The 13,384-nt window shown below is 29.0% G+C and overlaps 2 protein-coding genes across 2 annotated transcripts; both read right to left on the reverse strand.

The window, feature by feature from the left end:
- Nucleotides 1-2,449: 2,449 nt before the first annotated feature.
- LOC107018943 (alpha/beta hydrolase domain-containing protein 17B-like) lies at nucleotides 2,450-5,845 on the reverse strand. Its single transcript, XM_015219542.2, has 6 exons — nucleotides 5,417-5,845; nucleotides 5,297-5,333; nucleotides 3,997-4,233; nucleotides 3,856-3,903; nucleotides 3,050-3,504; nucleotides 2,450-2,678 (listed from the first exon to the last, which is right to left on the reverse strand). Exons 1-6 carry the CDS (start codon nucleotides 5,713-5,715, stop codon nucleotides 2,603-2,605), a joined length of 1,152 nt encoding a protein of 383 aa, XP_015075028.1. The 5' UTR covers nucleotides 5,716-5,845; the 3' UTR covers nucleotides 2,450-2,602.
- A 4,445-nt stretch (nucleotides 5,846-10,290) lies between these two features.
- Nucleotides 10,291-11,898, reverse strand: LOC107020896 (UDP-glycosyltransferase 89A2-like). Its single transcript, XM_015221424.2, has one exon. The coding sequence runs from the start codon at nucleotides 11,818-11,820 to the stop codon at nucleotides 10,423-10,425; it is 1,398 nt and encodes a 465-aa protein (XP_015076910.1). The 5' UTR covers nucleotides 11,821-11,898; the 3' UTR covers nucleotides 10,291-10,422.
- Nucleotides 11,899-13,384: the final 1,486 nt, after the last annotated feature.

Below are 13,384 nucleotides of genomic sequence, written 5' to 3' on the forward strand. Positions count from 1 at the left end.
CATATTTTGAAATTAGTTTTTCAAAAAAAAATAAAAATAAATTATGACACCACAATAATGAACGCACATAAATCAAAATTTGTAAATCCAACAGAACATTGTATAATTATTGCAATATTAAACATGAATTTTCATCCAATGAACACTTACCTGAATTTGATTACAAAGAAAAAATAAAAAAAATTGATGAACTGCTGTTTCATAAACAGCAAAAACAAGTTTATCTTTTGTTTCAATTGTTGTATAATTCTTATTTTTTTGAAAAAAAAATTTGAATTTGAACGTTTACCTTAAAAAAGGGACGTTTACTTAAATTATGGCATTATCTACATTTATTGTTAGCATATTTAACGTTTCAGTTACAAATCACTTTTTTTAAAATAAAATTGTATAAATAAAAAACAAAAGAAACCTTATATACAAAATTAAAGATACCTAAAATAACTAAACTATACCCATAGAATGTAATTAGGTAAACTATACCCATATAATGTTATTTAATCAAATAAGTTTGCCATATATGAAATTTTCCCTTATAATAATGAGGAAAATCTAGAAATAGCAAAAATAATTTTTAAAAAATAATAAAGCTCTATAGTTATAGTTTCGATAATTGCACTCCGTAGTTATAGTTTTGATTGTTATGAAAGTTGTGGTTTGTATATTTCGCTTGCGAATATACAGACATCGTAAGTATATACAAATGAGGTTGTGGTCACTGGTTGCTTTCTCGTTTGTATATTTCGCTTGCCCGTTTGTATATTTCACTTGCGAATATACAAACATCTCAAGTATATACTAATTTTATATTTATATATTTAGGATTTAATTTTCATAACCCTGTTTGTATATTTCGCTTGCCAATACACAAACAGGACAATTTATTATGATTTTCTTATAAATGATATACAAAATAGCTAGGGTAAGCATATACAAATTCTGGATGTATACAATCACAAATCTAATTATATAAATTCTGAATTATACAAATTCTAAAGTTATACCATTTGAAAACCAAAAAAGCAAAATTTCCCTAAACTATAGCTACAGATTAAAAATAATTGAAACTATAGTTGTATTACATAATATACTAAATGTTTGCCCTTTCTAGTAATTTTCCCCATAATATGATACAAGATTTCAAACTTTCACTAAAAGCTTAAAATATCATATAAAATTATGTAAAAGAGTTTTTAAAGTCTATAATATGCTAAAATGGATATACGAGGAAAGTGATAACAATCAAGGGATGAAATAATTCATCAATTTAGATGCTTTAATCGTTAATTCAATTTAAGAAGAAAGAAAGGTTCATTGATATAAGGAAATCAATTTCTTTCAAAATATAATTCAAAATCTATAATCAAACGCTAACTTAGGAAAATACTCTTTCCAATTATGTATACAAAGGAGTGAAACATTGATTATATCCCACTTTTATAAATCAAAGATTAGGTCAGGCTAGTTGAAAAATGATGGTGCTGTTATATACTCAAAATTTATTAAGTTGCCTTTTTTGCTATTTGATTTATGAAAAAAAATGTTTTATTTTCAAACCCTAGACTGCATTGTTACAGTCCACTTTACTTTCCACTGACGGGTGTTTTAGCTCAGTTTACGTATATCATCCAAGGCTCAAAAGAAAATAGCCTAATTTTTGCATCCACTGAATTATGAACATGAAACTTCATGGTTCTCTACTCATTTCATTGATCACTAGTAACAACAACAACATCATACCTAGTATAGTCTCGTAAGTGGTATAGAATATACGAAAACCTTATCCTGACCTTTGTGGAATAGAGAAATTGTTTCCCATAAACCTTCGACTCAGTTTAGAGCATCATGTTACTAACTTCTTACTCATTAACTCCTACCAATAATTATGCAGGTGGTTACATCTTATCCTAGGAAATACTAATCAAGCTATCAAATCAAAACCATAAGTCAAAATGTTTGTTATAGAACAAGATGTTGGAATATTGCTTTTTCTTTTGTCAATATAGACATGAAAGGTGTCACACCACATATGAAATCATCATGATCTTTGTGACCCTTTTAAAAGAGCAAATTCTAGAGTATATAAAAGCAATATTCTACTTCTATGTATAATTAAAAACTTCATTTATTGGCTCTCTAATCACTTTATCTTCCTTTTGTTTATTATTTTTTAGATCTTCCAATCTTCAAAAATAAAAGTTTAGAACAAAAATCATGTAATGGGGGTCCATAAATCATTTGCATGATAAAGGATGTTTCAAAAAGAACTAGCAATCTTGAAGAATGGACTGCATATGTAGGGACCAATACTAAAAAATTTGAATAAAGAAAGGGGCAGCACGGTACGGTGCACAAAGCATCTTGCATTAGCAGGATTCCGCACCCCAAGGGTGTGATGTAGACTATTTTCACGACTCGTACCTCTGACTTATAGGTCACACGAAGACAATTTTATCGTTGCTCTGGGGCTCCCCAGAAAACATATTCAAATCATAAACATGTAGGTAGTGATATAATATATCAATGTGGTCCATACATGATTTTAAAAAATTTGCTTTTGCATACATGACTAGTAACAATATTTTTAAAGACTTCAGTTGTATTAGTCCTCCTCTGCTAGTGTCTGTTTTAAACAGTCAATATTGCACATTGCTACTGATCTCATCATGTCTCCAAATCTGCAATCGTTCAAAATCAATAGTCAAACTACAGCATGATGACATTATTAATCATATTGTGAGACCATAAGTTAAAAAGTATCAACAACACGTACAACTTTTACACTATCAGATCATCTAAAAGATAACTAGTTAATCTCAATCACAACGTGCAAAATAAGGAAGGTAAATTGTTATAACATGTTAAAATACCATCTATAGTTCATCGTTCATAATAAGTGAGATTAGCTAGGTATATTGCTAGAAACATGTTAGAACAGAGAGATAGAGGTTGGATAACTATACGTGATCGTTCATAATAAGTTAAATGAGCTAGTTATAACATGAAACGAGATGTTAAAGAACACACTGATAGTGTAAAAATTCTTTACCGGTCAATGCTGTTCCGCCCTCTCTCAGATTGATCAGTGCTACTTCTTGATTTCCCAAAGTAATCCATACTTTTTCTTGGTTTTTCCCTCTTGTCAAAACTAATTCTTGGCTTCAATTTACTGTCTGTGCTAGGCCTTATTGCAATGATCTGATCTTTTTGTTCAGTACTGATTCTCGACGACTTCTCAATCTCTTCAATACTTGGTCTACACTTGATTTCGTTCGTAATATCAAGAGTATAATCTAAGTCAATTATACTCTCCTCAACAGTTTGGCAATAATCTGACTGTCTTTCCAATGAAATTATGAACTTCTTGAGATGAGTAAAAAACTGAGGAAAAACTTGTAAGTCACAATGATTTCCTCCTTTTACCCATAAAGGTTCATACTTCATTTTACTCAGCTCCCAAAGCTTTTTACCATGTGAAATATCAACTATGTCATCTTCTGTACCCTGTACACCAACACCGTCACATGAATCGTAAATCTATGAATGTGATATATCAAGAAAACAATGGTTCGTAATGGACTAGACATCCGAGATTATGCAGGACTATATGTAAAAGATCCCCTTTTTCGGCTCTCAACAGTAATGATCATATCGAATACTCTTCAATCTGTATGCCCTTTAAGAAAGACCTTAATCATAATAGCTTTTGTGTAAATTACCCTATATATCTCCCCCTAAGCGTTTATCGGAAGGTACAGTTGGGAAAAAAAAGTACTAAACTACTACTACTTGTTTTTCTAAAATGTCAAATATCTGAGAGCTAAAACGAGTAATACTTGAGATCGAAGAACTTACATGAATCACAAGAACGGGACAGCTAACATTTGGGATTTTATCAATGTTCTGCAGAAAACAGAAAAAACGAAAGAGAACTTGTTACTGTTAACATGCAAATCAAGAAACTTGATCAACTATTGAACTGAAACTTGTGCTAACCTTGTAAATATCAAGCCAGAGAGAATACTTTATACGATACATAACTCGAAGCCCGGAAAGTATTGCACTTTGCAGAATTACACCTCTAATTTGAGGTAATTTTGTTGCTAATTCAAGAGTTGGACCACTTCCAATTGATTGTCCATATAATATAATGTCTTCTTCTTTCACTTCATAAATCTCTTTTAGACATTTGTAAACAGCTTCTATATCAGCATATGTGTTCTGCTCACTTGGCTAGTTTACACAAAAGCAATATAGAAAGAAAAAAAACTTAGATCATAGTTTAACTTCTATACCCCGACAACAGAAATGAGAATCCATGAATCGTTGTACTGTATTGTCACATAAAAGATAACTACGAGTAACTGTCGCTAATCAGTAGAACTAGTCACCTGTAAAATAAGGCAGATGTTGTACTACAACAGATAAAAGAATTACACTATTAGTGTATATAAGTTACATCCGTCTCGAAACTGAATTCATGAACATTGGCGAAACAAAGATTTTCACAAGGAGGATTCAAAACATGAAGAAGTATAACATACGAAGAAGTTAAGGGGATTTAATATCTACTATATGTACATAAAAAACTAATTTTGACCATATATATGAACCCTCACTTATCGGAACCCCTTTATAGTACCCTAGCTCTGCCCCCTGTCCACGACAACAACAGCAATAACTATGACTCGATCTCAAATAAGTTGGGATCAACTATATGAACCCTCACTTATCCGAACCCCCTTCTAGTACCCTTGCTCCGCCCCCCGTCCACAACAACAATAACTACGACCGATCTCAAACAAGTCAGGATCAACTATATGAACCCTCACTTATCTGAACCCCCTTCCGGTATCTTAGCTCCGCCCTTGTCCACGACAACAACAACATAATAACTACGTCGATGTCAAACAAGTCGGGATCAACTATATCAATCCTCACTCATCCGACCCCTTCCGGTGTCCTAGCTCCGCCCCGGTCCACAACAATAATACAACTCGATCTCAATCAAGTCAGGATCAACTATATGAATCCTCATTCGGAATTAGTTAATGAAAAGTGGAAATAATGGAGTGATTAGATCACATTTCTTTATGACATAAACGTGATTACCACTAAACAAACTTTATACTAACAAATAACATTTAATCCATTCATATATAAACTATAGTTCATTAAAGCATATATTTAATACACAATATTAGCAAAGTCTTGTTGTAAAGCTCAAGACTTTTCCAGCTCATAAAATAAAATGTATACACTAAAAAAAATTTTAAAAAAAGGCAAAAACACTTACTTCTCCATTCGACCTTCCATATCCAGCATAATCATATCTACAAAAATCAATCAAAATATCAAGAAAATACCAAAAAATACCAAAAAAAAATCATATGAACATGCTAAACAATTAATTTACCCCATGACATTTACGCGTAATCGATCACTTAGTTCAATGAAAAATTGAAACATTTGGCCTATATCAGCAGCATTTCCATGTGAATAAAGAAGTGTCATTGTTGCACCTTTGTTCCTAACAAAAACTGAAAAAATATAATGACCCCTCTTGGTTTGTACAATTGAAACTTCACCTTTTTCACTTTGAGACACACCTAAAAGTTTCAATTTTTGTGTTTGTTCATCTATATCAACTTGATATGATGCTTCTGGTGGAAAAAATGCTAATTTTGATGCAATTGTTGATGATACACCACCCATTTTTTATTTTTTTTTTTACAAAATAAAAAAAATAATCAAGAACATAATTTTTTTTTTGATGATTTTTGGAATTTGCTATTTTTGGTGAAGGAATGGAGAAATGGACTATGGAGGAGAGTTGTGGTCTTTAAAAAGAGAATGGCTTTAAAAAAAGTGTGGCAATTAAAAAAAAGAAAAGTATAACACTAATTAAATGGGATTAAAGGTACTTTAATGACAAAATCAAATTAATTTAAGTAAGTGGATTAGTTTGAGGTAAATTTAGATTTTGAGAATCTTTTATGTATATTTATTTTTTTGTGTGTAGATTTTTTTTTGGTTATTAATAAATTCTTTTAATAATCTAGGAGTAGGTACACATCTTTGAATATTTCACTAGGTACTAGTGAGGGCGAAGCTATAATTGTAGTTAGGGGCATTGGCAATATTATCACAAATATCGATATGGATGTTTATAATTAATATGTTTGATATATATAAATAATATTATTAACGAAAAAATTTTAGCTTGTCAATATTTTGTATGTGCAGCTACTCGATTGTTTCAATTTAAACTTAATATTTGAGTTGAAATTTACTTAATATGTACAAATGATTAATCAAAATTTCATAAACTATCTTTTCAGAAATTATAATTCATAAACACAGAAGCTTGACTTCGTCACTACGATCTTTCATCACAAGTTATTGGCTAAGCCACATGGTGAAGTATTAGTAATGTTGAATTCCTCTATTCACATGTGAGAGTCAAATTGACTTATCTTTAAAGCTAAATTGAATTAAATTTATTAGATATTTTAGTTTTAAATTTAAATATTTTACAATTATATAAATAAAGTACTACAAGTTGTAATTCTTTTCATATTAATACCACAGAAAAATATATTTTTTAAATGTTAATTTAAATTTATATTAATTAACTTTTAAAAAGAAAACGAAAGACGAGAGTAATTGTGATACCCCTAAGTAAACCTCAACAAAGACTATGAATTAGCCTCTTTGTTGTCTAATTTTGAGTAAATGATATTAAGTGATGTCCAAGTAATAATCATGAGGTGTAACACATGGTTATCCAAAAGTAAAATGTGTTTAGAGCAGTAATTAAAAGTTCTCTCGAGAAATGTTAAAAGTCAAAAGAAGTAGAAGGATTTTTCATAAGATATTACGAAAAACAAATCCCACTTAGCACAAAAATTAAGGAAGTTGTTGATTAAAAATTTCTAAATTTAATTACAAAAATTAACAAGTCAATAAAAAAAACCCTAAAATGACCCCATTTTAAAGCAAGCATTCATAACATTGTGGACCTAAGTTTGTTAATATATAGGGGAACAAATTTATAATCATGACTTTTTTTTTTCTTTTCCTTTTGACCTAGGTGTTAGTGCGCTCGTGAATGTTTTTTTAAATAATAATAATAATAATAATAATAATAATAATAATAATATATAATTTTTCTTGTAAATTTTGATATTTTAAAGTTTTTTTCTTATTATTAGTGTCATGTGAATAGTAGTTGTTAGAGAAATTCATGAACTAACTTCTATTTAATCTTGCACTAATTTGGATTTAGTTTGGTAATAAGAAGGTTAAATAGCTTGTTATGCCTTCTATCTCATTTTAGTTATCGCTTTAATTCGTTTTATATTTATTAAAACAATAATTGATACAAGATATAGTTTGTTAAGTTATATATATTTATATATGTCTTTTTAGAATATCAATTTTGGTGTTGAATTCTTAAAATGACAATTATTCTAGGATAAATTTTTTGTCTTGTACATGTTGTGGCCTTAAATTTTATTCTCTCACTTTTTTTGGCTTGAAATGTTGTGTGAAATACAAATTACTATCTTGCTTTAAGAAGTTATCTACCTTTTATTCTTCGTCTTTTGCACTTTCACTTGGAATCTATTAATAGCGTATGTTGAATTTTATTCCTAAAGTGTTATAAAAAAAAATTTCCTTACACCCTCCACAATTTTAGTCACACTACCTTGTATTGATTAAAAAAATACATTTTCAATAAACCTTCGATTCAAATAATATAGATATGTCACGTCAAAATTACAATCCACAAAAGAAATGATATTTATCACATAAAATGGACTAGGCCAACTTGTCTCATTTTTCTCCCACACATCATCATAATAACTCATTTACAATACATTTATGAGTAACATTTAGGAAAAATTTTTAAAATGTCAATATTTTGACATTTAATAGGATTCATTGTCAATATTTTTAATATTAAGTAAAAATGTCAAAAGAGAAACAACTGTTAAATATAAAGGAGAAATTAAGGGGAGAGAGAAATATTAAAAAGAGACAATTGCTTAAAAGTTTTATCAGTTACAAAAATTCAAAAAAACAGAACTAAGTGACAATTTATCAAAATGCACCAACTTTCATCTCTTTCTTATTCTTTCACCATGTTCTAAAAAACATGTCTATCACCATTGTTCTAAAAATTCAATATTCAATTTTATTAATTTTTTTGTTAGTTTGTAAACACGTTTATTTACCATACATTATCATATTTGAACCAGTTTATTCTACTAAGACATCATTTTGACGTTATGAAAGTACAATTTATCTTTAAAAATATCTAAATTTTATGAAGTTATTTGGCTATCATGTTAAGGTTATGAAGTTTATGCATCTCCTTTAAGAATTTTTTTCGATATTCAGAATACAATACTCATGTATATTCATGGTATAGGTATATCTTACATATGTATTTTATTTTGCTTATTTCCAATATCATTTTGTATACTAAATAATTTGTATTTAGATTTGATTTTGTATTCATCCTAATGTATACCATAAAGTTTGTATTTAGATTTGATTTCATATTCGTCCTAATGTATACCATAAAGTTTTGTATTTATATTTTGATTTTGTATTCATTCTCAACTATAACTAACCAAAATACAATTTATTTATGTATTCTATATGTGTATTCATCCTAATTGCATCAGTCAAATAATTTTGTATTTCATTTTGCTCATTATATGTTTATACCAACTAGTTTATCTTTGATTTCGTATTCATTCACAATTTTAAATAATCAAACTACAGATTTGTATTTGGATCATCACTTTGTAAAACAAATTTGACTACAAACTACAGAACATTCAAAATACTTTCAAATATTTTTGCGAAACAACTCAATACCTAAATGCTAATGTAGATTTTACTAAATCTGAAATATAAAACCAAATCATAAAAAAGATCGAATTTTTTTATTTAAAATACTAAAAATCTGAAATACATAAATATTTGATGAGTATGTTAAAAACTCACATAAAAATTAAAAAAAAAATGGAAAATCCTCAATACATACAATCCAAAAATTCAACATAATGTGTGATTTTGAAAATAAAATCTCGCAAAATAAATGATGACTTCAAAAATACATTTATCAATTGAGAGATTTCTTGATTAATTGATAGATCTGAACAAATTGTTATGAACTTGAATAATTAGTTTTTTTTCAACAATGAGAAAGAATAACAGTGAAATTTTGATGAAAGAAAAAAGAAGAAGAGAAAAGTGAATGATGAGGATGGTGAAAACTGATAAGTTGATGGAAGAGAAAAAAATTGAAAAGTGAAAGATGATAATTAAATTTAATGGTATTAAAGCATAGGAAGAAGTGTAAATGGGTAATAGATATAAAATTTGATTCAATGTTGGACTATTTTGAGAAATAAATTTGGATACAAATTACTTTCTATAGTATTGACATTTTGACATTTTCAATAATTATTTTAAGGGAAAAGGGTCTGATATACCCCTCAACTTTGTCATTTAGAGCTTATATACCCCTCGTTATAAAAGTGGCTCATATATGCCCTTACCGTTATACAAACGGCTCACATATACCCCTGCCGTCACAAAATGGCTCACATATACCCTTCATTTAACGGAAGTTAAAAGATTAGTTTTAAATTTATATTTATTACTTGTAATTTTAACAAAAAAATTATTTAGGGTATATATAATTCTTCTATCAAAGTTTAAGGTATATTTAATTTTTTCCATACATAAATTATTTTTTGACTTCTTTTATTATAATTATTTGAGTTTCTTATTCATATTTTATTTTTTTCTTTCATTCCTTAGTTTAAAGAAACAAAATTTTGAACTATTTTTTTTGTGTGTATTTTAATTTAATTTCGTATTCGAAGAAAAAATTTGGTCATCTACAATAAGTTTTACAAGAATATTAGTGAAACATAAATAAATTTATCAAAATAATAATTATAAATTAGTCATTGAAACAAAAAAAAGTCAAAAAAAATATGTTTGACAAGGATTAAATTTACTCATATAAGATTATATTTTTTAGAAAAAAATAATAAAAAATTAGATTAAAAATTATTATTTTTTCATTTCCGTTAGAGGAAAAGGGTATATGTGAGCCATTTGTTTACAAGTAGGGGTATATATGAGCCATTTTCATAACAAGGGGTATATCAGCTCTAAATGACAAAGTTGAGGGGTACATCAGACCCTTTTCTCTTATTTTAAAGTGTAGATATTTTTACTAATTAAGTTAGGGATCGTGACTAGTTTGCTAATTTTCCCTTATATTTATATTAAAGTTTGAAGAAAGAATACATATCAAAGTTCATCTAGGCCCAACCAAATTCATCAAAAGTTGGCCCAACTTAAAATTATTTGGCCCATTTGCATGAATTTTCAACTTTTTAGTTGGGCCAACTCTGTTACAATGGCATCTAAATCTCTTTTAGAGCTCCCTCCAATTTTAACAGCTTCATAAGCTTCATCTTTCAATTCTTTGGCCCTCTTCTTAAACAAATCATTATTCATTGCCTCATTAATTTTCCGACCCAGCTCTATCGGGTCGGGCACTGAGTCTGAGCCCTCACAAACTCGGAACGATGTCTTCGTATTGTCCACCAATAACCACGTATTTATGAATTGGTCGGCCTCCATGGGCCATCCTAAGATTATTACTCCCGCCACTATCGCTTCCATCACTGAATTCCATCCACAGTGACTCAAAAATCCACCAACGGCTCGATGGCCCAATATCTCCACTTGTGGGGCCCAACCCTTTATTACTAGTCCTCTCCCTAATACTCTCTCCTCAAACCCTAGTGGCACCGATCCGAAACCTTGTTCCTCTTGTTGGGCCGACAATTGTTTCGCTACCAATATGAACCTAACTTCACTTTTCTCAAGCCCAATAGTTAAAGCCTCCATTTGGGCCTTTGTTAATAACTTTTGACTTCCAAAAGCTACATAAAGAACAGACTCATTAGGACACTCATTAAGCCAAGTGAAAATTTTCTCATTTGCATTATCATCACACTTCCCATTTCTACCCGGCCCACCAACTAAATTTATCGGTCCAATCGAATACACACGTTCATGGCCCATTTGCTTCTTCAAAAAGCCCAAATACTCACTATCCAAAGTCTCAAAAGTATTGAAAATTGACCCACAACTCTTGCCATTTGCAATGAACCCATTTCTAACAATCTCCCAAGTTGGATCATCTTCTTTAAACTTCAAAAACACTGAAGGAAGATGTTCCTTTACAAATCTTGGGCTTTTAGGAAGCCCATTAAACTCAACAAAGCCCAAACCTTTATAAGCCTCAATATTCTTCCAAACATCAAAAAATATAGAAATCAATAAAGCTCCAACACCATAAAATACAATTCCGGGTACACCAATTTCTTGGGCCAAATCTAAAGTCCAGCCCAAAAAGAAATCATAAATAATCGCCACGGGAGGATTTGATTGGGCCTTAAACCATTCTACTATTGGGCCGCGAAGCTTACTAAGCCCAGCAATAATTGGGGCATTGCCGGAGTTTCCAACATCCTTAATGTTTTCAACTCCGGAAGGAAGAGATGGGTGGCCCGGAAACGGAAAAACAAGAATTTCAACCGATGAGTGTGTAGAAATAAGAGGATCGAGAATCGGGACATTTTTAGGTGTCACCAAAACAGTAATTTTAAAGCCATGGAGAAGAAGTTGATGAGTTAAATCAAGAAGGGCAAGTATGTGACCTTGTGCTGGATATGGTAAAATTAAGATATGTACACCATTTTTAGAACTTGACATATTTGTTGAGATAATTTGGCAAAACAAAAAATATTCTTGGTAGTAAATATGTGTAATGTTTGATATTTTATAATGATTTAGATGTCGAATATTTAAAGAATTTTCTTGGTAGTAGAATATCTACTTTTTATTATTTTATTCTATTCTTTTTATTTTTTATATTCCAATAATGGAGTGTGTTTCAATTATTAAAGCATATCACGGGTGACCAATACCATCTATCACTATCAACTTTTATTTTTATTGTCTATTAGTGTTAAACAACAATAATCACAATTCTCATGAGTTTGATTTGATCTTAATCCCTCAATTAATGATATCTTTTTTTAAAAAAATATTTTTCCTTATTGAAAAAAATTGAGATTGAATTTAAAAGTGATTTTATGAAATAATAACAAATAACTGTCATTATCAAAATCAATTAGTATAATTAGGGTTGTTCACGGTTATGGTTAACAATCAAATCAAATCGCAATTCGAATCAAATCGATTAAAAAAATCGATATTTGGTTTAGTTTGGTTAAGTTTGATTTTTAAATTTTGAAAATCGATACTTTTTGGTTTGGTTTGGTTTTTATATTTTGAAAACCGATACTATTTGGTTTGGTTTTGGTTTTACTGAAAAACAACCGCAAAAATAACCAAACCGAACCGTTAGATTAGATATATAAATTTTATAATTATTTATATATTATTCATAAATAAATGAAAAAATATTTTGTTAATATTAATTAACTTAAATCTTTAACTTTATCATTTTCTCAAACCCAACACTTTAGCCCAAGTATACCAATCTTAAATCCGAGTCCATCAAAAACTTTTTAGTCTTTACCTACTGTACTTCACAAAAATAGTTACAGTTTCTCTTAATAAATCAATTTATTCGTGTAATGATAACTTTAACATTGCTTAATTGAACTAACATTAGCTTTTTTATAGATTGTTCATGTACTTGATGTTTGTGTCTATCAAGATATATACGTTCTAAAAAATTATTACTTTCAGACAAAAATAAACCAGAAAAACCAAACCAAACCGATAGTTATTTTTTTCGTTTAATTTGACTTGATTTTAAAAATTTAAAAAACGACTAGATTAATTTAGTTTTAATTTTAAACAATAACCGATCCAAACTGAACCACGAACAGCTAATCCTAGCTACTACCTACACCCATCTATTAGCCAACGTCATTCTCAGTCGACATCTACAACCATCATTGCTTAGGTAACCATTACCACCATCAACTCATGTATATTTTAAAAAATATTTTGTAGATACATAATATCTGATTAGTTTTATATTATTTAATTTTTAGAAGTAAACAAATTAATTTTTGTGTATTAGATGTTTTAAAAAATCAATCTTATTTATAATATGCAGATTTTAATACAAATCTCAATAATTCACATGTAACGTTCAAATTTAGATTTCTAAAATCTTATTATCCAAATATGTATTTTAAGATTTAAAAGTATTAATTAATTTCAATAAAAATAAATGCAACCTAAACCTTACTTTACTAATATTTTTTAATATTAAAATATAGCCTTCTCTACAAAAAGT

Source organism: Solanum pennellii, chromosome 5, assembly GCF_001406875.1.
Source record: "Solanum pennellii chromosome 5, SPENNV200".
NCBI classification, from domain to species: Eukaryota; Viridiplantae; Streptophyta; class Magnoliopsida; order Solanales; family Solanaceae; genus Solanum; species Solanum pennellii.